The sequence below is a fragment of the Bos grunniens genome, chromosome X (assembly GCF_055505025.1).
Source record: "Bos grunniens cultivar Pamir isolate PY7600 chromosome X, Bosgru_T2T1.0, whole genome shotgun sequence".
Classification (NCBI taxonomy): domain Eukaryota; kingdom Metazoa; phylum Chordata; class Mammalia; order Artiodactyla; family Bovidae; genus Bos; species Bos grunniens.
Window position 1 is genome coordinate 129,598,151 of NC_141194.1, and position 26,426 is coordinate 129,624,576.

General features: G+C 40.3%; 1 protein-coding gene across 6 annotated transcripts in view; it reads left to right on the forward strand.

Moving 5' to 3' along the window:
- The window catches only part of HS6ST2 (heparan sulfate 6-O-sulfotransferase 2), a 653,947-nt gene that overhangs the window by 188,855 nt on the left and 438,666 nt on the right, over positions 1-26,426 (forward strand). Inside the window, exon 3 of one of the 6 annotated variants that reach the window (XM_086385848.1) lies at positions 25,295-25,535. The exons of the other annotated variants lie outside the window; for them this stretch is intronic. Within the exon in view, the coding sequence (XP_086241974.1) occupies positions 25,295-25,520 (226 nt within the window). The 3' untranslated portion in view covers positions 25,521-25,535. Of the gene's footprint in view, positions 1-25,294; positions 25,536-26,426 lie in introns of those variants that run through there. 6 annotated transcript variants of the gene reach the window in all.

Genomic DNA, 26,426 nt, shown 5'->3' on the forward strand with positions numbered 1-26,426 from the left:
TGTTGAGCGATTATTGGTTCTGAGTCTTAGGCAGAACTGACTTGAAACACAGATTCTAAGATAAATGCATAATTCATTAACATAGCTTAAGAAAAACATTTCCATAAGAAAACCGTGTTGGTTAGCTCATGATTTGAGAAAAGTTAAGTTCAGGTGGAACCAGGTGTGGCAACACAGAATTTTAAAAGAAACCTCCTTTTAATTTTGTATAGAGAAGGGAAAAAAACCATCTGACATTTGTAGTTTGTTTCCTCCTGCTGCTTAAGAGAGGGAAAAAAAGGTCTGACACTTGCAGTCTATTTCCTCTGCTTGGGGACCCCTAGCCTTCCTGCCTGTTACTCTCTCAACAGTATACAATCATATTTGGTGGAACAGACTTTTTATGGGTAATATTTTTCTCAATCCCAAGTCAAGGAATGCTAGGTCATTTCAATTGCTATATCCTCATACAGGATGTCACATTGGGTTAGGGCTCATAAATTACTAAGTGTGGAGGACTGAGTTTTGGAGGATTCCACCTGAGGGTCGTAGGGTCTGGTGATTCACCAAGATGGGCAGGACACAGAAGCAAGAGGAGAAGCCATGGGTTGAGAGTTTCCATAATGGGTCAGTGGAAGGGACAAAGTTCACTGACTGGAAGGGCACAAAGATGAACATTTGGATTTGACAAGAAGATTCCAAGAGAAATAATGGTGCAGGTTAAGAGGGTTAAATTCTGAGCCACAAACCATAGATGATCCTGACTTCTTTGTTGGTTGTAAACACCTTTCTAGCCCCATACAGAGTAGAGTGCCTGCATAGATTAAGCTATGTATTATATATTGAGTTGACTTGAATGGCATCTGGGAGAGGGAGAGGATGGCTCAAGTGCCTCTAGAAATCCTAACATGGGCCTGACATCTGGGCAGCTGGGAATCTGGGATGAGTGTGTGAACATGTAGGCTGTCTAGATGTAAAACAGGTGACTCCCAGAGTGGGAAGGTCCTGTAGGTCTCATTGGGACCAATCCCTTCAAAGAACAGATGAGGAAACAGAGGCCCCAAAAGGGGAAATGACTGACCAAGGTCATCTACCAGGTTAGTTGCACAGTCAGCACTAAAAGGGAATCCCTCTAATTTTCAATCTAGAACTTGTTTCCCCTTTACACTTCATCATGACTTTGCAATGGAGATCACCCAGATGAGGGTCAGGAGACTCAAAGACTTAAAGCGACTTGCCCATGGTGATACTAGTGACTGGCAGAAGCCAGAGTCTGTCTGATTGTAGTCTGTGGGCATCACTACAGGAGCATGTGATAGAAGGGATCAGAACTCCTTCAGAGAGATGCTTAGCAAAGGCTGCTCTAAGGAGGTTGCGTGTGAGCCAAAAGCATAGAGAATATAGGGAGGAACTAGCCAGGGAAAAGCTGGAGGAAGTCTAGGCTGAAGGAATGGCAGTTGCGAGGACTCTGTGGTTAATTCGCTCTAAGAACCATGAATGAGATCTTGGCTGAAGCCCTTTATTGAGGTTATTCTTTGAGACCCACTGCTGCTGCTGCTGCTGCGTCGCTTCAGTTGTGTCCAACTCCGTGCGACCCCATGGACGGCAGCCCACCAGGCTCCTCCGTCCCTGGAATTCTCCAGGCAAGAACACTGGAGCGGATTGCCATTTCCTTCTCCAATGCATGCATGCATGCTAAGTCGCCTCAGTCGTGTCCGACTCTGTGCAACACTATGGACAGCAGCCCACCAGGCTCCTCCATCCACAGGATTCTCCAGGCAAGAATACTGGAGTGGACTGCCATTTCCTTTTCCATTGAGACCCACTAGGCAAGTCTTAGTTTGCTGGTATATATAACTCAAGAATTGGCCTCAGAAGTTCAGTATCACAAAATGTCCTTTAAAACTTGTCTGTTATCTGCTGAGTTTTAGGTAAGAGCAGGATGAATCAATGGAATATAATAGGGGGCCAGGGGCAGTGGGAATTAAACTAGTTAGGAATGGTCTATTAAATGCCTATAGGACCAGGTTATTGGTAAAACACTGACAAATGTTTCACCTCTTAAGACTTTCAGTATACGTCATGGCGACTTAGCAGCAGCAGGATTCCTAGAAGTATTTTTTCCGCTGTTCATCAGAGGCTCATATTTACAGAGGCAAATTGATCAAAGACAAGGTATTCCGGGCTGCTAGAAACATGAAACCATCCCTGTGTGGGCTGGGCCCTGGAATGAAGCAATACAAGACCAGGATGTTACTTCCTGCTCTGGAACTGACTTGCCTTTGACTTAGCAAGTTTTAATTTTCTGTTTTCTGTGTGATACACAGAAAGTGTCCACTCTTTTCTTTTTCTTTTTTTAACACAATTGTGTAACTTCATTGATGGGATTCATGAAAGTATTAACAAAATCCAAATTCTCCATAGTGTGGATTATCAGTGTTCTTTGGTAGTGATTTAAGGAAAAGTGTGTTCTTTGAAAGAGTATGTATAAGTTGCCTTGCACTTTGGGATAAAAGATAATGGAACCTAAATCTTGGCTCCTTATTTCCCCCTCCTTTCTTTTTCTCCCATGGTGATAATGCTTTTTAAGGTGACATTCTTTGATATTCAGTGTCTGCCGCATACAACTGGTGAATGAGAAAGTTCTCAGATTATTTGCCCCAGCTCCAAAATAGAAAATATTTTACTAAAATGGGATCCTTAGGGACTTACCTGGTGGTCCTGTGGTTAAGACTTCCCTTTCAATGCAGGGGGTGCAGGTTTGATCCCTGCTCAGGTAGCTATGATCCCACATACCAGGTGGTCAAAAAAAAAAAAAAAAACATAAAACAGAAGCAATATCATAACAAATTCAATAAAGACTTTAAACATGGTCCACATCAGAAAGATCTTAAAAATTAAAAAAACAAAAAAATAAATAAAATAGAATCCTTAGATTTATTTGGATCTGCTATTTATTCCTAACTGAAATTCCAAGAACTCTTAGTGACAGTCAAGATTCATAGCAACCAGTTTTCCCAAGAGTTAGGAAAAAGAATAAAATTCTTACATTATAAGGCTTAGGTCCAGACTTGAAGGCTTTCTGGGTCTTGGGATGGCAAATAGTAGAGTGACTCTGAATATATTAGGAACTCCGGTTCAGATCATCATCGTCAAGCCCCGGAACAGTGGAGTTTAGGTGGGATGGCTGCGTGTTTCTCATGTCCTCATCTACTAACACCTCTGTAGCTATTTAAGTGCTGGTGAAATTATGTTGTGTGAAATACAGCTGCACAGAGGATCGCACTACAGGCCAGAGGTGGTCACAAGAAATCATTGCTGCTGCTGTCATGCTCCGTATACCAAGACTAAACCACAAAATGAAGTCATGTCCATTTTTGCCTTTGAAAGGTGGTTGGAGGGAAACCAGAATATGAACTATTGCCAAGTGAAATATAATGCCACAGGGGAAAAAAGAGAAGATACTATAAACATAAAATGACGACAAAACTGACCATCTGGGTTACATATTAAACCACGGCTCTCCATTTGTTATGGTTTGAGGAATGACTTCACAGTGTGTGCCCCTTCCCCTTCCTCAGCCTCAGGAAGGAGGTTTTGTTTTCATAAATGTGAGTGAAAATTTTGCCTTAACTTCAGAAGTTTTTTTTTTTTAAGTTCAAATCAGTAGTTTTTAGTAAAAGACCCCATGTTTACTTACCCTTTACATTTAGCCTTACTGTATGGTCTTGCATTGCTAATTCCATCTTTAGCCGTGGGAAATACACCACTGTGTAGCCACTGGGCCATGAGAGAAATCAAATCAATGCCGAGTTGACAGCTGAAAAACCTCTCTGCCTGGGTTCAGGAAACAAAAGCCTGTTCAACTCACTTTGGAAAGCCCCCAGGCATCAAAGTCCTGGCATTTTCCTATTTTGAGACCACTGAGTAGTAGCCCTGTTTTGATAATCATTTAAAAGTGTTTTACTTAATTAGAGCAGGTTTGCTCAGGCAGAAAATCATATTTATATGTTAACCTGGCTTTAATACCTCATAGCTACCCATTGTCTCTAATCAGAAAAGACAAGCTGGTGATTGGCTTCATTCTGGTTGGGGTCCAGCACACTGCAGGCTTTGGAAGTACCTAATCCCAGACTGGGGGTTCCAGTGGAGTTCTTCTGTGGGTTTGGCTTTGAAACATTTCCACTCTTTCTAATTTAGGAAAGCAATAACACAAACAACCCATGGACAACTCAGCTCCTTTGATGAGAGGTACTCGCAAGCCCTCTCCTAGTTTTTTTTTTTTTTTTCCTTCTCTCTCTCTTTTTTTTTTTTTAACTTTTTGGGATATGTAATTTACATACCCACGTGGAGCAGTGGTAAAGAATATGCCTGCCAATGCAGGAGGCACAGGAAACATGGGTTCAGTCCCTGGGTCGGGAAAATCCCCTGGAGAAGGAAATGGCAACCCACTCCAGTATTCTTGCCTGGAGAATCCCATGGACAGAGGAGCCTGGTGGGCTACAGTCTGTGGGGTCTGAAAGAGTCAGATACAACTGAGCTTACATGCAATGAAAAAGAAGGAGTTCACATCCCATACAATTCACCCATGTAAAGGGTACAATTCAATAGTTTTATGTTCACAAAGTTGTACATCCAAAAACACAGTAAATTTTAGAATGTTTTTATTACCCTCCAAACAAACCCCATACTTCTTAGCCTTCACCCCCAGTCTTCCCTTTTCTTACAGCCCTGACATCCACTAATTAACCTACTTTCTGTCTCTGTAGGTTTTATATGACTGTAATAATAAAATATGTGGGGTTTTGTGATTAGTTTCTTGGTTCATCTATGTTGTAGCATCAATCACTACTTCATTTCATTTTATTGCTGAATAATATTCCATTCAATGGATGTACCACATATTATGTATCCATTCATCAGTTGATGGACATTGGGATTGTTTCTGCTTTTTTACTTTTGTGAATAGTGTTGCCATGAACATTTGTGTGCAATTATTTTTTGTGGGCCTATGCCTTCATTTCTCTTGGATATATACCTTGGAGTGGATTTGATGGGTCATATGATAACTCTGTGTTTATTGCTTTGTGGGAAGTCTAGGCCATTTTTCCAAGTGGCTGCACCATTTTGTATTCCCACCAGCAGTGTGTGGGGGCTCCAATTTCTTAACATCCTTGCCAACATTTGTTATTATTGATCTTTTTCATAACCATTCTAGTGGATGTGTATAGTACTTCATAGTAATTTTGACTTGCATTTCCTAAATGACTAATTCTCTTGATCATCTTTTCTTCTGCTTATTGGCCATTTGTATATTTTTCTCAGATAGTCTATTCAGAATCTTTGCTCATTTAAAACTTGGAGTATACAACTTTTTAGTAATGAATTGTAAAACTTTTTTCTGTATTCTAGATATACATCTCTTCTCAGTAATGGGATTTGCAGAACTTTTCTCCCATTCTGCTAGTTGTCTTTTCACTTTTTTATGGTATTCATGGCAGCATAAAAGTTTTTAACTTTGATGATGTTCAGTTTATTTTTTCTTTTGTTGTTTGTGTGTTTGGTGTCATATCTAAGAATTCATTGCCTAGCCAAGGTCCAAAAATTTACAACTACCTTGTCTTCTGAGTTTTATAGTTTTAGCACTTACATTTCTGACTTTGATCCGTTTTGAGTTAATTTTTTGTATATGATGTGAGGTAGGAACCCAGGTTCATTCTTTCACATGTGGATATTGACTTAATCCAGAACCATTTGCTGAAAAGGCTGTTGGCAGTTCCTTGTCCTATCCCACAGTGGCCTCAGTCTGGTGACTTCTAGCAGACAGACATGAGGTGAGCTGTCTTTGGTGGCATCAGCACCATAACCACTCTCCAAGGTTTTACCTGTGATGACATTTCAATGACATTAACTTGGATCCACTTATAGAAACTTATGGGATTCCTTAGCCAGAGTAGCAGTTGATTGTTGCAGGGATAGGTGGTAGAGTGTTGATGGGTCACATTATGGGTAAAGCAGAAGACTCAGTATCTAGTGAAAAATGGTATGGGTATGTCACAGCTCTGCCTATAGCCCCTGAATTTTGATCCCTTGTTTTGGTTGCTAAACTTATGGGGTTATTACAGTAGTTTCATAAAGGGACAAGATAAGAATGTCTACATTCTTTTTCAGTATTTCACTGGAAATCCTACACAGCACAGTAAAGCAAGAAAAATAAAAAGATACGAGAATTGAGAAACAAAATCGCTATTTTGCACAGATGTGATTGTACAAAGAGGTAATCCACAAGAATCTTCAACTGAATGCTTAGAATTAATAAAAGTTAAGCAAAGTTGCTGAATATAAAGTTAGTATAAAAATCAGTTGAATTTCTACATGTAAGCAATACAATTTAGAAAAATATGCCATTTGGCATAGTATCAAAAACACTAAATGCTTAGGAAAAGTAACAAAAGCTGTGCAAGACTTCTGTGAAGATTATAGAAATTTATTGACAAATATTGGTAGCTCAATGGGTAAAGAATCCGCCTGCAGTGCAGGAGACACCAGAGACACAGGTTCGATCCTTGGATCAGGAAGATCAGCTTGGGAACCTGTTCCAGTATTCTTGGCTAGAGAATCCCATGGACAGAGGAGCCTAGCAGGCTACAGGCCATAAGGTCACAAAGAGTCAGACATGACTGAGCACACACAATATTGAAAAATATTAAAGATGACCTGCTCAAGTGGAGAGATAAAGTGCACATGTGAATTAGAGAACTAGATATTATATAAGTTAATTCTCCCCAAATTGATCCACAGATCCAATGTAATTGCAATCAAAATCCCAATTATTTTTGTGGTACTTAAGTTGATTTTTAAACACAAGGAAATGCAAAGAGCCAAAAAGAGACAAGACATTGAACAACCACAAAATGGCCCCTCCAGATGTCAAGCTCTAATAAATCAGACTGTGTATTAATATTGGAGTAGTTATATACACCAGTGGAACAGAATTTGAGAAACAGATCCAGAAATGCATGGACTTTGACATACCTTGGAGGAGGCATGGCAGATCAGTGGTAAATGGATAGCCTTTTCACAAAAGGAGTGGGGCAGTTGGATATCCATAGGAAAAATGTTTCCCAGATTACCATCTAATCATACAAACAAAAAAAATCAATTCTAGATCTATTAAAATCTTAGAGATGGAGACTTAGTAATTAGTCTCCAATTAAGATAAATAACTTTAAATTTTAAAAATAAATAAATAATAAAAAATAATTTAAGACAAAAAAAATCTTAGATGTGAAAAGCAAAAAAAACCCTTTGAAGATAATATAAGAGAGTGTCTCTGTGACCTCAGGGTAGAAAATAACTTATTAAACAAGTCATTAAAAAGTGATAACTGTAAAGGAAAGGTTTTATATTCAGCTTCATTGAAGTAACTTTCTTCATCAAAAGATACCATAAAGATAATAATAAGACAAGTCACAAATTGGAAAAAGATACTTGCAAAAAACATTACACATGGTTGACTATCTAGAATACACAAAGAACTACAGCTGGAAAAAAATTAAAAAAATAAATGAAAGACCCATAAGTACTGTACAAAAGGAGAAGCTAAGTGGCCAATAAATATTTATTCGGCTTCATAATCAGAAATACAGATTAAAATCATATTAAGACATCGTTACACCATAAAATTAGCAAAAATTAAAGTGTCTGATATACTATGGTACTATGTATATACTTGATATATGCTTGTATTTACTCCAATATACTTGGTACTACAACAATGGAGTCCGACCCACTTCTGTGGGGTGTAAGGTCATGTAAGTAGATTTGACAGCATCTACTAAAATTCAAAATACTATAAGCATGCACCTGTGACTCAGCAATGGCACTCCTAACTATAGACCTTAGATATTGCATCATGAGACACACAACAAAAATATTCATAGCAGTATAGTTTGTCAATGCTTATTAATAGGGTCAGAAATGTTGATCAGTAGTACCATGGACAACTAGTGGTATATTCATGCAATGGAATGGGAAACCACAGTGACAACGAATAAGCTCAGCTACACACGAGGCTGACCCACACAGTACTGACCCAAAGAGGCGAATGACAAGAGACCATGTGAAGTATGATTCCGTTTATACATAGTTCATAAACAGGAGAAATCAAAGGAGAATAGATGATAAATCTGTAGCAAGAAGTAAAGAGATAATGACCATGAGGGTCAGGATGTGGAGACCTCTGGGTCTGCAAGGGATGTTACTTGCTGAAAAAATCCCAGGACTTCAGGGCTGTGATCAGTGTCCTGTAGCTAAACTTCATGACCACATGAAGCCTTTCCTTCATCATCTTTAATTTTTACTATGGGTTAAAACATTGTATGCTGTGATTAATTTGTAAAATGGACATATCAATTACTATGACATAAAATATTAATACACAGTAATGTTTTTAAGCCAAGAAGCAGAATGGTGGTAAAAATGCTTTTTATAAGTTTATTTTTAACAGAACATATAGATTTTGAAATATTAACATGTAAACAGTTTCATCTTTTTGTACTGAGAAATAATTGTCATAAATCCTAAGTAATAAAAATTGATATTATGGTGTAAGAAAAGCAGTTGTTTTCCCACTGAATTGTTTCTCCACTGGCTTAGCACCCTTGTTGAAAATCAATTGACCATAAATGTGAGAGTTTATTTCTGGCTTCTCAATTCTGTTCCATTGATCTATAGGTCTATTCTTATGCCAGTTTCACACTGTCTTGTTTAATGTTCTGAAATAGGGAAATAGAAGTCCTTGAACTTTGTTCTTTTTCATGATTGTTTTGGCAATTGTGGTTCTCTTCTATTTACATGTGAATTTTTACATGTAATCAGCTTGTTTTTACATGTAATCTCTTCTTTTTACATGTGATCAGCTTGTCTATTTATGTAGAGAAAGCTAGGATTTTAATAGATATTGCATTGAATCTGTAGGTTAGTTTGGAGAGTATTGTTATCCTAACTGTATCAAGTCTTCTGATTCATGAATATGGGATGTCTTCTTATTTATTTTGATCCTTTTAATTTCTTTCTACAATGTATATTAGTTTTCAGAGTATTTTTTGTATTTCTTAAATTTATTCCTATGTACTTTGTTATAAGGGTGTTATTATAAATGGAATGGCTTTCTTAATTTCATTTTCAGTTTGTTCATTGCTAGTGTGGTGGTGGTGGTTTAGTTGCTAAATCGTGTCCAACTCTTGCAAACCCATGGACTGTAGCCTGCCAGTCTCCTCTGTCCATGGGCCTCTCCAGGCAAGAATACTGGAGTGGGTTGCCATTTCCTTCTCCAGGGGATCGTTCCGACCCAATTACTGAACCTGGGTCTCCTGCATTGCAGGCAGATTCTTTATCGACTGAGCTATGAGGGAAACCCTCTTTGCTACTGTATAGAAATATAATTGATTTTTAAATGTTGATTGTGTATCCTGCAATCTTCCTGAACTTGTTAGTTTTACTAGATTTTTAGTGCATTCCATAGAATTTTCTATATATGAGATCATGATATCTGCAAATAGAGATAGTTTTACTTCTTCCTTTCCAGTCAGGGTGCCTTTTATTTCATTGTCTTGCTTAATTGCCCTGCTTGAAAATTCCAGTACACTGTTGGAAAAATGTGGCTAAAACAGACATCCTTGCTTTGTTTCTGATCTCAGGGAGAAAGCATTCAATCTTTCATCATTTAGTATGACTTTGTGGATTTTTCCTGGGTGCTCTTTGTTAGGTGGAGGAAATTAATTTTCCCACCCCGCCCTTTTAACCCATGGATTACCACCAGGGTGGATTTAAGATGTCCTGCTCCTTGAGAAATTGCAGTCTTATTCTTTTTTTTTTTTTTAATTAATTTTATTTTATTTTTAAACCTTACATAATTGTATTAGTTTTGCCAAATATCAAAATGAATCCACCACAGGTATACATGTGTTCCCCATCCTGAACCCTCCTCCCTCCTCCCTCCCCATACCCTCCCTCTGGGTCGTCCCAGTGCACCAGCTTATTCTTAAAGCTTGCTCCAGTCTATCCCTCTAAGGGATGCATGATTTTGAAAAGACCACAAACTTCCTAGTTCGAAGAGGACCCTCCTTGCTCTTCACTCTACATATAATTCACCTCCATGTTGGATGGCAAAATAAGCTCTTTGGATCCTTCATTCCATACAGACCAGACTGCTTAAATTATTATGCTACAGGTGACAAGCACATTTCATTTCCTGGATCACTCTGATGTTTTGGTAGTAGCTTCCTGAAGCAAAGGGATCTGAGGCTGTGTATAGTCTCAGTGCTGTGATTAATTAGTGATGTCTCATAGTACGGAAATGTGCAAATAGATACAGTCCCTGGAGCAGGCTCTGCCAGTGCCTCAGTCCATTCCAGTATCTCTTTTTCAATCTTTGTCCTCCTTGCTCCTTCTTCAGAATTTGATCTTGTAGCCCCATGCTCCTTTATGCAGCCTTCTCTTGCTTGGTTCTCTGTTACACAGCAGTATTCCAGGTCTCCTATAAACTCTCTGCCCTCCCCTCCTCTGACTCTCCTGTCAACATATCCCTCTAGCTTTCTAAATTGAGCCTTGGTTCCTTTTCCGTATCTTCCATGTTTATACTTAGAATGTCCCATCTTTCCTCTAGTTTTCTCATCAAATGGAGTATATTTGTAATGGCTATTTTAATGTCTTTTATGCTAATTTTGGGCTTCCCTGGTGGCTCAGTTTATAAACAATCTGCCTGCAATGCGGGAGACCCGGGTTCTATCCCTGGATCAAGAAGATCTCTTGGAGAACGGAATGGCAACCCACTACAGTAATCTTGGTTGGAGAATCCCATGGACAGAGGACCCTGATGGGCTACTGTCCATGGGATGGCAGAGAGTTGAACATGACCGAGTGACTAACCTTTATGCTAATTTTATGATTTCTGTCATGTCTGAGTCTCTTTCTGTTGTTTTTTCCTCCTTTCTTGAGTTCTGTCTTGCTGCTTCTTTGCATGTCCGATCACTCTTATTAGATGTTTCATATTACCCATTTTATATTGCTGGGTGCTGAATTTCATTGTATTCCTTTAAATATTATTGAACTTTGAACTGGGATGCAGTGACTTGGAATAAGTTTGATCCTTTTGAAGCTTGCTTTATGCTTTATTAGGAGAGTATCAATGCAGCTTTTAGCCTAGGGTGACTTTTATCCCGTTACTGAGGCAATACACTAATGAGGGCACTAATTAATGCCCCGTGTATTACAAGATCTTTCCTCTCTGCTGCTGTCCATTTGTGTGCTTCTGGCAATAGTTATTCCTACTTTATTTTTCAGTGATTCTTTCCTTGGTCTCGGGTAGTTTCTTCCCCATATATGAGCAGATCAATACCCAGATGAGGACATGATGGGACACTTCTGAAGACTTCTGGAGCTCTCTCCTGTGCAATGGTAGTGGTATTCTGTTTTCAGTAAGTTTTAACTACTTCAGTCTCCCTACACTATGATCTCTGGTTCTTCAATACACAGAGATTACTGGGCTCTGTTTGTATTCTCCTTCCTCGCACTGTGGCAGAGGAATTCTCTCCAGGCAGTAAGCTCAGGTAGTTGTCATGTTTGCCTTACTTGTTCTGCTTCTCTCAGGGATCACAGTCCTGCAGTGCCTGCTGTCCAGTGTCTGCAAACTATTTTTGTATATATTTTGTCCAGTTTTCTAGTGGTTTCATTTTGATTCCTTTTACTCCATCACGGTTGGAAGCAGAAGTTCTTAATACATAGTTGAGTTGTCAGATTGGATTTACAGTGGCCCCTCAAGTGTTGATGTTTCAGCTAATTAAAATGCAGAGTAGCTTATATATATTTTCCTGAAGTCAGTAAAGAGAGGTGTATATAAAAGGATACCTTTTTGAACCTAGTAGTAGAAGTATCTAGAAGATAAAACATTTTGTTTTCTAAACTCCTGGAAGATGTAAAGCCATTTAGAGAGAGCACTGACTCACTCAAACAAAGAACATCCTAGTTAAGGTGATATTTAGCAGCAGAAGCGACTCATCAGAGACTATGCAAGGCATCCAATTACTCCAGGTCCCAAATGTTAAGAATTGAAATGCATCTGTCACTAGCGTTGTAAATGGAAGAAGTAGAGTGTAGGTTGAGGGTCCTCACATCTCTGATTTCTTGTATGTCCCCCATTCCTGGACCTGTCTTCCCTTTCTCTTTCTGCATGTTTAGAGACCCGGATGGTCTCAGTGATCTCTGGATAATAAGAGCTGCCGTTTATCCAGTACTTATTATGCACTTCGCATTGTAATAAGTACTTTATATATTCTTCTTCACTGAATCTTCACATTATGCTATCACTATTACCATTTTAGAGGTGAAGCAACTCAGATACAGAGAGGTTTAATTATGTCCTTAAAGACCGTAGAGCTCCTTTTGGATGCTATAATCTGTACTTTTTGCCTTCATGTCTCTATCTGAATTAAGAAAGCTGGGGCTTTCCTGCTTTTCCATATTAATTTCTGCATCATCTGGCACTCTTTCTGCCAGCACCCCCCATATCTCTTTTAGGCTACGCCTGATCCAGAAAGAGCAAGGATGTTACTCAATAACAGGTATCGCTCAATCTCTAAAACATTCCAGATTTTGATTGAGTTCCATCTTGCAGTTCGAAGTGATGGACTTCCTTATTGTCTTCTGCTCAGACCTTGCTCATTTCTGCTTGTAAATCACATGTTCTTTCAAAACTCAAGACTTGGCTTTTTCGTGTCATCTTTCTTAATGGATATGCTACGGTTAGCAGCACTTGCTTTGGATTTGGTTACATTGGTCTTTTTGACTTTCTCATGTGGTACACTGACTTGGCTGTTTAGGACATGTTACCCCATGTTTATTATAACCTGCTCCAAATTCCCAGTCATACTCATTAAATTCTTAATATGAGCAAACAATGAATTTAACATTACCCTTAATAAGATAGGCATTCTTTCCACTCTTAATGTTTGTTATTCCTCCAATTACTTAGTATGAGGATCTGCCAGGTGACAAAATAAGAATGATGCTCCTAGAGAAGCAAAAGAGGCACCTGAGTTGGGTAAATAGTTTTTGTCAAACTCATGCACTGCACATTGTAGGCATGCAGAATCATTCAGTCCATTGCTAAGCCCTAAGGCAATGGCACCCCACTCTAGTACTCTTGCCTGGAAAATCCCATGGACGGAGGAGCCTGGTAGGCTGCAGTCCATGGGGTCGCTAAGAGTCGGACATGACTGAGCAACTTCCCTTTCACTTTTCACTTTCATGCATTGGAGAAGGAAATGGCAACCCACTCCAGTGTTCTTGCCTGGAGAATCCCAGGGACGGGGGAGCCTGGTGGGCTGTCATCTCTGGGGTCGCACAGAGTCGGACATGACTGAAGCGACTTAGCAGCAGCAAGGCAACCACAGGCCTATGTCCCTAGGCAGAAAGGACAGTTGATAGCAGCAAGAGGAAACAGGTTAATCTAACAAGTACAACCAGCTGCTAGATAGTTGCTTCCATGTCAATATCATCCTTGAGAATCATGTTACAACTTGGTATGGTAATAGATATTCCTAAAGTCCCCAACAGCTTCCATGGTGGCTCAGACGGTAAAAAATCTGCCTGCAATGCAGGAGACCTTGGTTTGATCCCTAGGTTGGGAAGATCACCTGGAGGAGGGCATGGTAACACATTTCAGTATTCTTGCATGGAGAATCCCCATGGACAGAGGAACCTGGCAGGCTATACAGTTCATGGGGTTGCAAAGAGTCCCCAAGCACAAAGTCCCCAAGACAGATGTATATAAAGTCTTCATCAAATGCCTGACACATATTAAACACTGAATAAAGTGCACACACACATATTTAAATGTAAAAAACTATTATAATTATATATATCATCACATACATCATACTTTAAAGAAGTCAGAAGTATAAAAAAGACATTTTATCATAATTTCCATGCAAGTCATTAGAATTTAAAAATTATTTTAGTTCATTGAGAAATACCTTCAGTTATTACGATGAATACTACTTTCTCCAGTGAGGTTAGAAAAATTAGGATCCATTATATTTAACAAAATAAGAATTTCTTCTCTCTGCACAGTCAGATTAATGAACACACTTAAAATAAAATAATGCAATTGCTACCTTCTTCTTGGTGACATGCTCTCTGCACTAAATTTAAGTGACAGTAAAAGGTAATGGGTTAAGGAGGAAATTTTTAGTTTCTTAGTTTATTAGAGTGATGAAACTCAAAGGATCAGGGTTGGAATTTAAACTGAGTGACAAGAAGGAAGAGGTTTTGGTTTTATAGGTAAAATAAAGTTGGCTGCACTTGAAGTGAAATCTGAGAAGATATTTTCACTTAGTTTTTCTTGGCAGTATTCTGCTCCTCACATTAAACTGGACTTACAGCTCTTCAGCCCATGTTATCCCTTTGAAAACTGTATCATCTTTTAAAATGTGGTATGTGACTTTCCTAATCATCTTTTTCATTACAAAAATAGGTCTATTTTTTCTGGGTAATTTGAAAGCTGCTGTGATCGTGGTGTGATGGATTTCACAAGTGTCACCTGTCATTCCCTTGGAATCACCCCAGCTTTGACCTGCTGGGTGCTAAAGTGACTTGGAACGTCCCCACATTAGGCAAAGCCCCAAACACATCGAGAGGAGCTAGGTCACTGGTGAGTTGTGGATGAAGCTCCTGCAGTGAGCTAGAAGGAGGACTGAATGTGCAGTCTAAAGGCTTGGTTTCTGGACCTGGCTCTGTCTCTGACCATTGAGAAATTAGTCTCAAGGTGTGTATTTAGGAAACGCAGCAACCCATATACGTCTAGTAAATGGACATCCTCTTTGTTGGCATCTGTTAGACCCCAACACCAGCTGCATTCTTCTCCACTCTTGTCCTTCTCGACTTCAGTCAGACCCTCTTGGGGCAGTGCCCCCTCCACCTTCCCCACTGCTGCTCATGACTGGGAAGAACTCTGTTGGATTTCATGGACAATGCTATCTGTCTGGCATTGGAACTTATACTGAGCCTTTGCTTCAGTCCTCCCTATTATTGTGACTTCCCGGGAGTCTGTCATCTGAAAAATGATCAGTGTCTCAGACTCCTGATTTTGCATGCGTAAGCCCCGGGGGCCATCTGGTTTACTCATCCCACTTAGAGCAATTGCACAATGCTCCCTCGCATTTCCTTTCATTTACATCCACACAGAAGTTTTTTAGTTTACTAAGCACTGATGTATGACAGTTGTTACGATGTTATAAAAATTTTAAGAGTAAGACCATTAAGTATCGTTTGTCAAGTGATTACTATGAGTCAAGCACAAAACCCTTTGACACATAGATAGACTTGAAGCATCCTCAGAGAAGTTGAGAAATTTGCCCACGGTCACAGGCTAACCAACAGCGGAGCTTGGTTTCAGAGCCTTGGTCCGCATTGTACTACATCTCACTGCTTCTTCAGGTGCTGATGTCTCTAACTGTGCCCATCAATGCTTCTCCAATGGCGTGTGTATATGCATCACCTGAGAATCTTTTTATAACATTTATGTATTTGGCTGCACCAGATCTTGGTTGTAGCACATGGGATCTTTAATCTTCACTGTGGCATGCAGAATATTTAGTTATAGTGTGTGGGATCTAGTACCCTGACAGGGATTGAACCCAGGCCCCCTGCACTGGGAGCATGGAGTCCTCGCCACTAGACCACAAGGGAAGTCCCTCATCTGGGAATATGGTAAGATGCAGATCCTGATCCAGTATCTCTGGGATGAGACCTGGGGTTCTGTGTTTCTACCAAGTTTCCAGGTGATGCCAATGCTGCTGATTCAGGGACCACATTTTGATTAGCAAGTGGCCACTATCAGAAATCTAAGAGGATTCCAGGATATTATAACATGATTGGGCATTTTAAACAAAAATATTGTTGAAGTGATATTATAGGATAAAATGTGCTTTTTGCTTCTAAAGATCGTATCGAATGTGATGTTCAGTTCTATTGACAAGATGTTCTGTTCCTTCAATTAACAGATGTTTTGTTCCTTCAAGTAACAAAATCTGCAACAATTTCGGTAAGGGAATGCACTGTGTTATAATGCTTTCTCTATACTTATGACTTCAGCAGGACATGGTGGCATTCTAAGCAGGGGTCTTTGAATGTGCTTCAGGAAGTTTCTACACTTTCTCTACCAAAGATTACATACAAAATCATCCATGTATGTGTATACGTGCATCTTCTGACAAAGACTCTGAAACTGCTCACCACACTCTCCTTGGACCTGTGACATCAAAGTAAGCAAAGAACCCCTACTCCAGCAGAAATGTGCACTCCTTTAAATGGTTCTGGAACTTCCCTGTTACCAAAGCCTTGACCAAGAAGGCTACATTAGTAATATATGCAATTTATTTGTATCAGATGCTGTGAGGCTGCTGACTACATAATTGAAGCCCTTTGAAAATGCCAGTTGATAGCTGTAATTAGGTAAAAATAAAGGCACTAGACCCTTTAGATAACTTTCCTAATGACTCTCGGCCAAAGCCCAGGCAGAAGTACTCCCCGAGTTCCCTAGAGTTGAAAGCCAGTGACCTTTAGCATCCACCGCCTTTGTGATTGTCATTAGAGCTGGACATGTGACAGCTTCAACCAGCAGCGTGGTAGGACTGAGGTTGGTCTGTACTTATCCAGCTTTCTGCACTTTCCATACCTGTAACTACAAAATAAGCATGATCAATATTGGATTGTTAGTCACCAAGATGTAGAGAGGTAACAATAACCCTGTATACGAGACAGCAAAAGAGACACTGATGTATAGAACAGTCTTTTGGACTCTGTGGGAGAGGGAGAAGGTGGGATGATTTGGGAGAATGGCATTGAAACATGTATAATATCATATATGAAACGAGTCGCCAGTCCAGGTTCAATGCACGATATTGGATGCTTGGGGCTGGTACACTGGGACGACCCAGAGGGATGGTACGGGGAGGGAGGAGAGAAGAGGGTTCAGGATGGGGAACACGTGTATACCTGTGGCGGATTCATGTTGATATATGGCAAAATCAATGCAATATTGTAAAGTTAAAAAATAAAATTAAATTAAAAAAATAAAAAACAATATATGCACATGGGCTTGTGGTACTCTAAGTGCACCAGGCCATTCTGATAGTTAAAGCTGGAAACAGGTCTGATCCTGATAATGGCCATCAAAGCCTACTCTTTAAACCAGTCATGTATGCATGCATGCATGCTCAGTCACATCAGTCGTGTCTGACTCTGTGACCCCATGGACTGTAGCCCGCCAGGCTCCTCAGTCCATGGGGATTCTCCAGGCAAGAATACTGCAGTGGGTTGCCACTTCCTCCTCCAGGGTATCTTCCCCACCCAGGGATCAAACCCGCATCTCTTGCGTCTCCTGCATTGGCAGGCAGGTTCTTTACCACTGAGACATCTGGGAAGCCACTAATCATGTATACATTTCCATAATTTTCATAGAGGTTGAGTGCTTGGGATCTATGGCCCTGGAGTCAGACTGCATGGATTCAGGTCTGAAATCTTTCACTTAATAACTGTGTGACCTTGGAAATGGTACTTGCCCTCTCTAAGTCTGTTTCTTCTTCTTGCATCATGAGCATAATGGTAGTAGTAACAATATACTGACCTCATAGGGTTGTTTTGATGATAGGTTTTTTTGTTTTTTTTTAAGAATGTGCTCTTTAAAAATTTTTCTTTTCATTTGGCTACACTGGGTGTTTGTTGCTGCACCTGGGCTTTCTCTAGGTGAACTGGGACTACTCTCTCATTGCAGGGTGGGGGCTTCTCATTGCAGTGGCTTCTCTAGAGCATGAGCTCAGTAGTTGTGGCTCACGGACTTTAGTTGCCCAGCAGCATGTGGAATCTTCCAGGACCAGGGATCGAACCCGTGTCCCCTGCACTGGCAGCCAGATTCTTAACCACTGGACTACCAGGGAGTCCCTGTTTTGAAGATTAAATGAAATAATTTTTATAAAGCACACAGCCCAGTGCCTGACACACAGTAAATTATTATTCTCTAAGCCAAAACTCATGGATCCTTTTTCACAGGAGCATTGGGTATGAGGAGTTAGTATTACTTATAAAACTTGAAGTCTTGAAGTTAGCAGGGGAGAAATTAGAAATCCTTGTGTTTGGACTTCTCCGGTGGCCCAGCAGTTAAGACTCTACTTCCAAGGCAGGAGGCAAAAATTAGATCCCTGGTCGAGGTACTAAGATCCTACATGCTGCAGCAGTGCAGCCAAATAAAGAAACACACAATAAAATAAATAAATAAATATAATCTAACCATTAAAAAAAGAAATCTTTGTGCTACCTATTGTAGTCTCTCTTTCCACCCATCACCTACTTACTTCTTCGTTGATGACTGTTCTAATGCATCACTGTTTGTCCACTCTTCTAGCTTTCATGATACATGTTTCTGCTTCATTTCCTCTACTCATGTAGCATAGTCACACATTTGATCTTTGGATGTTTATTTTTCCAGCTGTATTGAGATATAATTGGTATAATTGACACTGTGTAAGTTTAAGGTAAACAATGTGATACTTTTATATTCATATATATTGCACAGTGATGATCTTAATAAGGTTAGTTGACACATCCATCACATAGAGTTTTCTTTTTTGTGTGTGGTGAGAACATTTAAGATCTCTCTAAGCAACTTTCAAAGACAGTTAACCCTTGAACAACACAGGTTTGAACTGCAAGTATCCACTTATAGGAATTATTTTTCATTAAATATTATTTAATATTTTATATTATAATATAAAATATAATATAATATATAAAATATAATATAATATCTAATAATTAAATAATTATTAGATCATTTTCACTAAATTGTACACAAACTGTGATTGATTGAATCCATGGATTCAGAGCATGCGTATTGAGGAACCATGAATACATAGGGCTGACTATATAGTTATATGTGGATTTTCAACTTCATGGAAGGTCAGGGTTCGAGTTGTTCAAGGGTCAACTGTATACAATACAGTATTGTTAACTATAGTCACCATGCTGTACACACCTTTGATGGTGTACTTCTTGTGTCTGTCTCTACTCAGAAGACTTCAGCCTTTGACACATTCATTTCTGACCATATCCATATCTTCTGTTCTCCCCTCCTGAATCTGCTTTTGGTACCCTCAAGACTTGGGGGTCTTCATGCCCTTCCTTTTTGACTCAGTACAGAAGTTTCTCCCTGCTTTTAGTTGCCCCCTCATTATGGGTTAAGCACCCAAAAAATTGATGAAATAAACCCTACCTAATTGCAACACATCTTCACAGATGAGATTCTTCTAAGCTTCTTTGGTGGTTTAGTCACTAAGTCATGTCTGACTCTTGTGACCCCATGGATTGTAGCCCACCAGGATCCTCTGTCCATGGAATTTCCCAGGCAAGAATACTGGAGTGGGTTGCCATTTCCTTCTCCAGGGGATCTTCCTGACCCAGAGATGTAACCTGGGTCTCCTGCATTGCAGACCAATTCTTTACCCACTGAGCCATCAGGGAAGCCCCTAAACTTCTTTACTGCCTTTATTTTCATTTTGAGGTAGAGGAAGGTGGTGTTACAGCACAGAAAGTGAGTCTTTCTTTAAATCTTTTGTTTTGAAATTGAGATATAATTAATATTTAACATTTATTAAAGTATATAGTATAATGATTTAATATTTGTCTATATTGCAAAATGATCATCACAGTAAGTGTGGGTTTTCTACTTGTATTTCTAGTGCCCAGAACAGAGGCTTGCACCAATGACGTGTTCGATTGATGTGTAATGGATAAAAGTAAATTGAACTGATGATTGAACTGGACTCAAAAACTAAGGTTCCCTCTAGCCTGAAAGCTAGATGGGATTCCTCTGGTTTCAACCATGACAGGTCTGGCTAAGTCTCTTGGAGGGAAAATCCTTTTGTTTTAACCACCTCTTTGTGGATGAGTAGTGTAGGTTTTCAGACAAGTCCTGGGAGGGTGTCAATTTTCTGTTGTACTTACCAGGATGTTATAGGATTTCAAATAAGCTCCAAACAATATGTCTCCAGGAGTTGAGGTATAGTCACACTTCCTATACATACCATGGTCTAAACACCTGTTACTTTTTAGAATAGGGATTCTTCTTTTTGATGCACAGGATTTCTTCACGGGGTGGCTGTTAGGCATTGAGAGGGGAGCATGTCAAACCTCAGTTTGCCGTAGAAGGACTCGAGTTACAAGGTGGGTTAGAGGTTAGCCCTTGCACTGTCAGTACACACTCTACCTGTGGTTGAAGACAAGACCATAGAACTCACTGTTCTCCTGACTAGTGAGAAGAGATTGAAAGCCCCAGAAACTGGGTTTTGCATTCCAGTTTGCTAATTAAATGTAGACATTAATTCCTTAAATGCTTGCAAATTAGTAATTCTGGTGATTTGTATTGGTTTTTGTCAAGCAATCTGTTTGGGGAGCTTGAAGCAACTGGGGCATTGCTGGCTCTGGTGAAGTTTATTTAATTTCTTTTTATGAGATTCTTCATCTTGGAAATGGGATTTTCAAATATTACTTTCCCAGGCATCATTACTGATTTTCTGGGTTTTATTTCAGGAATGGGACTGGTTCAGGGTGCTAGGGAAGCATTTTGTGGTGTTCTGTATTAAAGTTGTAATATCCAAAAAAATTGGCTGATTGTGTGTGGTGTCTGAGATGTGGTACCTTATTGAAAATGTTCCAGATTTTGACAACATGAAGGGTTTATGATCCTTGATTTATATTTCAAATGATCTTATTTTCTTTAAATTAATATTTCATGCAATCTTTGAGATTCTATTTTGCTTTCTAGTGTCATTTCGATGCATTTCATTGGCATTTGCTATCATTCACCATCTTTGCGAGCATTAAAAAAAAAAGCAAATACATTCTTTGTAGCCTGGAATCTCTCTTCATTTTAAAATTCACATTGAACATGAGCCTTGGTAGCAGCAGTTATTTTACAGCTGCTTATTACTTGGAGGAATATATCTTGCTAGTAGGTTTTTGAAGAAAATCCTATCCTCCCAAATGACTCTTTCCCGCCATCTTTTAAAAAATATTTTTACTCCTGTGGTTTCATTCTCTTGGAATGTTATTCAGTTCCATCTTCTACTTGATCTTCAAGGCCACGCCTTCTAAGAAGCCTCTCTGACCTTTCCTCCCTCCCTGTTTGAAATGGATGGCTTTGTCACTACATATGGGTATCATGGGGCTTCTTCATGGCCTCTCTTACCATCCTTGCCAAGGTGCCAGTGAGCTCCTGGAGATCATTGCCATTAGACTGGCGGGGACTTGAGGAAAGCCAGTATGTGGATTAGATCTGATCCCAGCAGTGACTTGCACAGTGCCCGGCACATGTATGTTTATTGCATGAAGAACCTTTATTATATCGAGCTGATCCTTTTGGAAAGCACTGCTTAAGTCAAATGTACTGTGTGAAATAAGATCTGACCATCAGTAGACAGAGCTGAAGGGTTAGAGTTGGAGGACTTAATTTTAGCCTAAGAATTGCTTCTGATTAGTACTGTGACCTTCAGTTATTTCACTTTGCTGAGTCAGTTTCGTCATTTTGTGCATTATACGTGTTAATAATACTCAATGTAGATAATTTGAAAGGTTGTTGTGAGGATTAAAAGTTCAGTTCAGTTCAATCGCTCAGTCGTGTCCAACCCTTTGCAACCCCATGAACTGCAGCACGCCAGGCCTCCCTGTCCATCACCAACTCCCAGATTTTACCCAAACTCATGTCCATTGAGTCGGTGATGCCATCTTAACCATCTCATCCTCTGTTGTCCCCTTTTCCTTCTGCCTGCAATCTTTCCCAACATCAGGGTCTTTTCAAGTGAGTCAGCTCTTTGCATCAGGTGGCCAAAGTATTGGAGTTTCAGCTTCAACATCAGTCCACCCAATGAATATTCAGAACTGATCTCCTTTAGGATGGACTGGTTGGATCTCCTTGCAGTCCAAGGGACCCTCAAGAGTCTTCTGCAACACCACAGTTCAAAAGCATCAATTCTTTGGCGCACAGCTTTCTTTATGGTCTGCATATTTCATGACTGCAATCACCATCTGCAGTGATTTTGGAGCCCCCAAAAAATAAATTAAAAGAGGATTAAAAGAGTGAATGTGTAAAAACCTTTTAGAAACTGCAAGTGTATATACACGTAGTAAATCTCCATTTTGAGAGCCTCATTTTTCTTCATCTGTAAAAGATATTAATATCTACCATCCTTGTTGGGTTATTGTGAGGATTAAGTAAGATAGCATGAGATAACATGTATGGAAGTGCTTACCAAATAGTAGATGTTTAATCAGTGTTGCCTGGATGTGAATTCTCTTCTGTGGACAGTCCTGATGTGGGGCTTTCTCAGGTCTTGTAGAATGTGTGTGGAAGTCAGGCTGCTTGTGTCTTGAATTAGACAACTTTTTTTCAGCCCTGCTAGCTCCAACTTCCTACTTGAAATGGATGCATTTTATAAAACACAAAGTAGTTAAATTTGCTAGCAAATGTTTCCAGGTCTTTGAATGGCAGCCAATAAGAAAGGCTAAATGTTATTTTTTTCAGAATTCATGTCCTTGATGTGGAGGAAATATCATATTTACTTGCACATAGTCCCACCTCAGACTTTGAGTAGAAAATGAAGAAAACTGTTTTCCCCTCTGAATTTCCTCGTGGAAGATGTTATTTTCTATTGAAACAATGAGGGCAGCTGCCAGCAAAGGAGGGTGATTTTCTTTTGCCTAGGTAAACCAAGGGTTAAAATGAGAGCTTGGAATAGTCAGGCCCCTGCCTTGGGCTGGAACTTGAGCAGATTCCTTGCAATCGCTCACTGCTCTGCCCCCTCCAGCCGCCTCTCACCTCTCCCCCACCATAAAAGGGTAGGTGTTCCTTCAGGACCATTCACTGCTTCTCTCCTTCTGTCCGTGTTTCCCGCCCACATTTACTTCCAAGAACCTTTCCACCTTATGGTTGTTGTTTCTTTCCGGAGACCAAAGGGCAATCAAATCTTAAAACTAAAAATCAGTGGATAAACAACAAGGTCCTACTGTATAGCACAGGAAACTAAACTCCATATCCTATGATATGCCATGATAGAAAAGAATATCAAAAAGAATGTATGTGTGTGTGTGTGTATTACTAAATCACTTTGCTGTATAGCAGAAATTAACACAGCATTGTAAATCAACTACTTCAATTGAAAAAAATTCACAAGGAAAGGCAACCTTAAATGTAACCCCCTCCATGCTGATTACTTGAAAGATCACAAATAACCTCATTTAATGGTTTGCCACTGAAAGAACTATTAAAAGAGAAAGGAAGGTCTGGAGATCCAGATTCCAGTGAACATAGCACCTGCTGCCTGGGGCACTCCGGATGGGTCTCAGTTCTTCAGTAAATGCGGACTGGTATCTCAGAGGTTAATGAAGTTTGCCTAAGGTAGCAGTGGATTAGGTCTTCCATTCTCACATAAATTACCCATCCTCCAGTCCCCTTTGTCCCTTGACATTTTCACCACAAAGGAGCTAGGGGTGTTCAGAGGATTACCTAAGCAAGCCCATATTTATCACAGGATGGGATTATTTGCCTGCATTTTGTGAAGGAGGTATTTCAGGATTTTCTCATTACTGAAGCCCCTTATTGTGGGGACTGTGGTGCTTTTTAAATCCCCTGTATTGAAATGATCAACTAGTCAAACTTTCAGTTATAGCGTGTTTTCCGAAGAAGTTGAGAGTTTTCTTTTAATGACTCTATCTTTGAATTTTTAACTTCATATCCTTTTGGAGACCCCGAGGCACTACTTTTTTGGGCCAACAGAAAACAATGTTGGTGTAAAACCAAGTGCCTCTTGCTTGTGCTCTGCCCACCCCCCACCCCCGCTGACTTTTGTGACCTTAAAAGTGTGTTGAATGTTGAAATAAAACATCCACTTCTCATCTAAGCCTTGGACTGTAGACTTTGGCCTTAAGAGTGTTTTTGTACAGATATGTTACAGCCCCATTTCTATCAGCCAAAGAAAATGAATCCATTCAAGGTCTCCTCTGCCATCCATCAGGGACCTCCAAGAGGAGCTTTCCAGAAAGACCTGTGTTAATTGCAAGCTAGCCAGTTACCTAGTCCTTTATAAGATGCTCAGACATCTTGGATGCTGCTGACACAAATGGAGAGAGGAAGCAGGTGGCTGGGTTCCTTACTTTTTTCACATACCAGCCTGTGCAGATGGGGGACTTTGGGGCTGCTCATGACCTATCAAATAGGGCTGGGCATGTAGACACCAGGGCTCCATGCCAGAGAGCTAATCTCTAACTCAGGATCCTCAGACCCTTTAAATCATGAACTTGAACTTTGAACTGAAGAGAGTTTGAAATACAAACTCCATGCTTAAAATCAGTTGAATTTTTCCTCCACTCTCTACTTCTCCTAGGGACACATTAGCAGCCTGTAGTCCCGATATTACTGACGAAATGGCAACACATGCCACCCACTGGGACCATATTCGACAACCTGGACTCCCCACACCCAACACCTGTCCTCTGCCCCAGGCTCTGGCACTCTCTGAAGTTTCATGGCTTTGCTTATGAATCATGCTTCTTGTTAGAGAGTAGCCAACAGCTTTCTTGTTGCTAGGAAGTGGATTTCATTTCCTCTCCTCCTGCAATTCCACTTTGTGAATCATGGCCCTCTCAGAGGTGGCAGAGGTGCAGACAATGTTCCTGACTCTCTGCTGCCCACCTTCTGCCATGGGTGTTTCCCTTCTGTAAGAGGCGGGGGTGGGAGAGCCTCTCCCACATGGTAAACAGCCAGCCAAATCCAGGGAGGCCTTTCACGGTCACCGTGGCCCAGATGTTGTGCTGGACGAAGACTGAGTGGGGATTTGGGATTTCCATTCTCACACAGCCAGATTGAGGGGGTGGAAGCACAAGGGGTTGCAAAGAGTTGGACACAACTGGGCGACTTTCACTCACTCCCACTATAAGCATGGGTGGGTTTCCCAGGACTCCTGAGTGGAGCAGTTGTCCTCTCTTCAGTAGCACTGGGGAGAGGGTTTGCTCTGAACCTTGAGAGAGAGAGTTTCCATCAGCACATCCAGGAGGATCTGGCATCCCTGGCAGTGTGTGTGGAGGTTTTTTACCATGACCTGTCTCTGTCTTCTCTTGCACCTTAAGGAAGGTGTTTCACAATTGAAATAAAGTTGTATTGATGGTTCTGCTCATCGATGCAGATTTTTCTTTTTTTTTTTTGCAGGGGCAGCTCTAGGATAAATTCTTCCTGCCAGTTTTTATGGATCACTTGTTTGTCTAAAAGTTCACATGGAGAATTCCCGAGATCCGAGCAAGAATTCTGGGCAAGTGCCTTCTTGGATTTAGGGCAGTTCTGCAGCTTCAGGGTTATTGATAAACCAGGCAGAGGGCAGTGTGCAAAGCCTATGGCTGTTTGGGGGAGAAACCTGGTGTGCAGGAGCTACCCTTAGGGAGTAGGAGGGAGCTGTAGAAAGCTGTCGAGTGCATAAAGATGATGTATCATCACTCGGGTGGACAATTTGCTGTTAGGTCAGTGAAGCTGTGGATTCATGTTGTGGGAGCCTGAATGAGGGCTACTCACAATTTTATCGTCGATCCAGGTCAGTTTTTTCCTCTCTGAGTTCCATAACCAAATTCTTTTCTTGATTATTAAGCAGACTGACACTTCTGTTCTTAACCAGTTCATATGTTTGCTTAACTGATGGCTGCTCACTGTCATTAAAGCTGTTCCTTCATTCTGTCACTCTTGTTCAATCAACAAGTGTGTTTCGAAACCATGTCTGTGCCGGGCCTATAGTTTCCATAAGTGCGAATGGATGCTCCAGGCAAATGCAGTTTAATGGAGTTTGCCACTAAGGTTTCTGTTTCTCTAGTATTTTAATATCTTTTCATAACCAGAGGTCTGATGGCAAGGAGAAATTAATGGGAATGAGAGCTTTGAAATAACACAGTATTTAAATGCATGAGCGAGGACCCAGAATCTCTTATTATTGTTACCCATGGAATAACTTCGTTTCTTGTCTTCCCCAGGGGAAATTTAAGAGGATAAGCAGGGATAGAAAGGGCAGCAAGCTTATGGCATCAATACCGTAGAAAGAGTGATCTGGAGCATCCTGCTCTGGTCATGTGGTTTTGTGGTAGCAGCAAGACAGCAAAACAGAGGCATTGGTACCTTATATAGGCTGGTCCCTGAATACCCAATCACAAAATGGCCATGTTACACGTTTTACTGCTTACCAGCTTCTGCTTCCTTTCTATTTTTTTTTTCTTTTTTTTCCCTGAGATGTTTGATTGGCCTTTATGCAGTTTGGGGAGATTGCAGGAGGTGATGCGCTAGGTTCAAAAGTGGCTTGCTG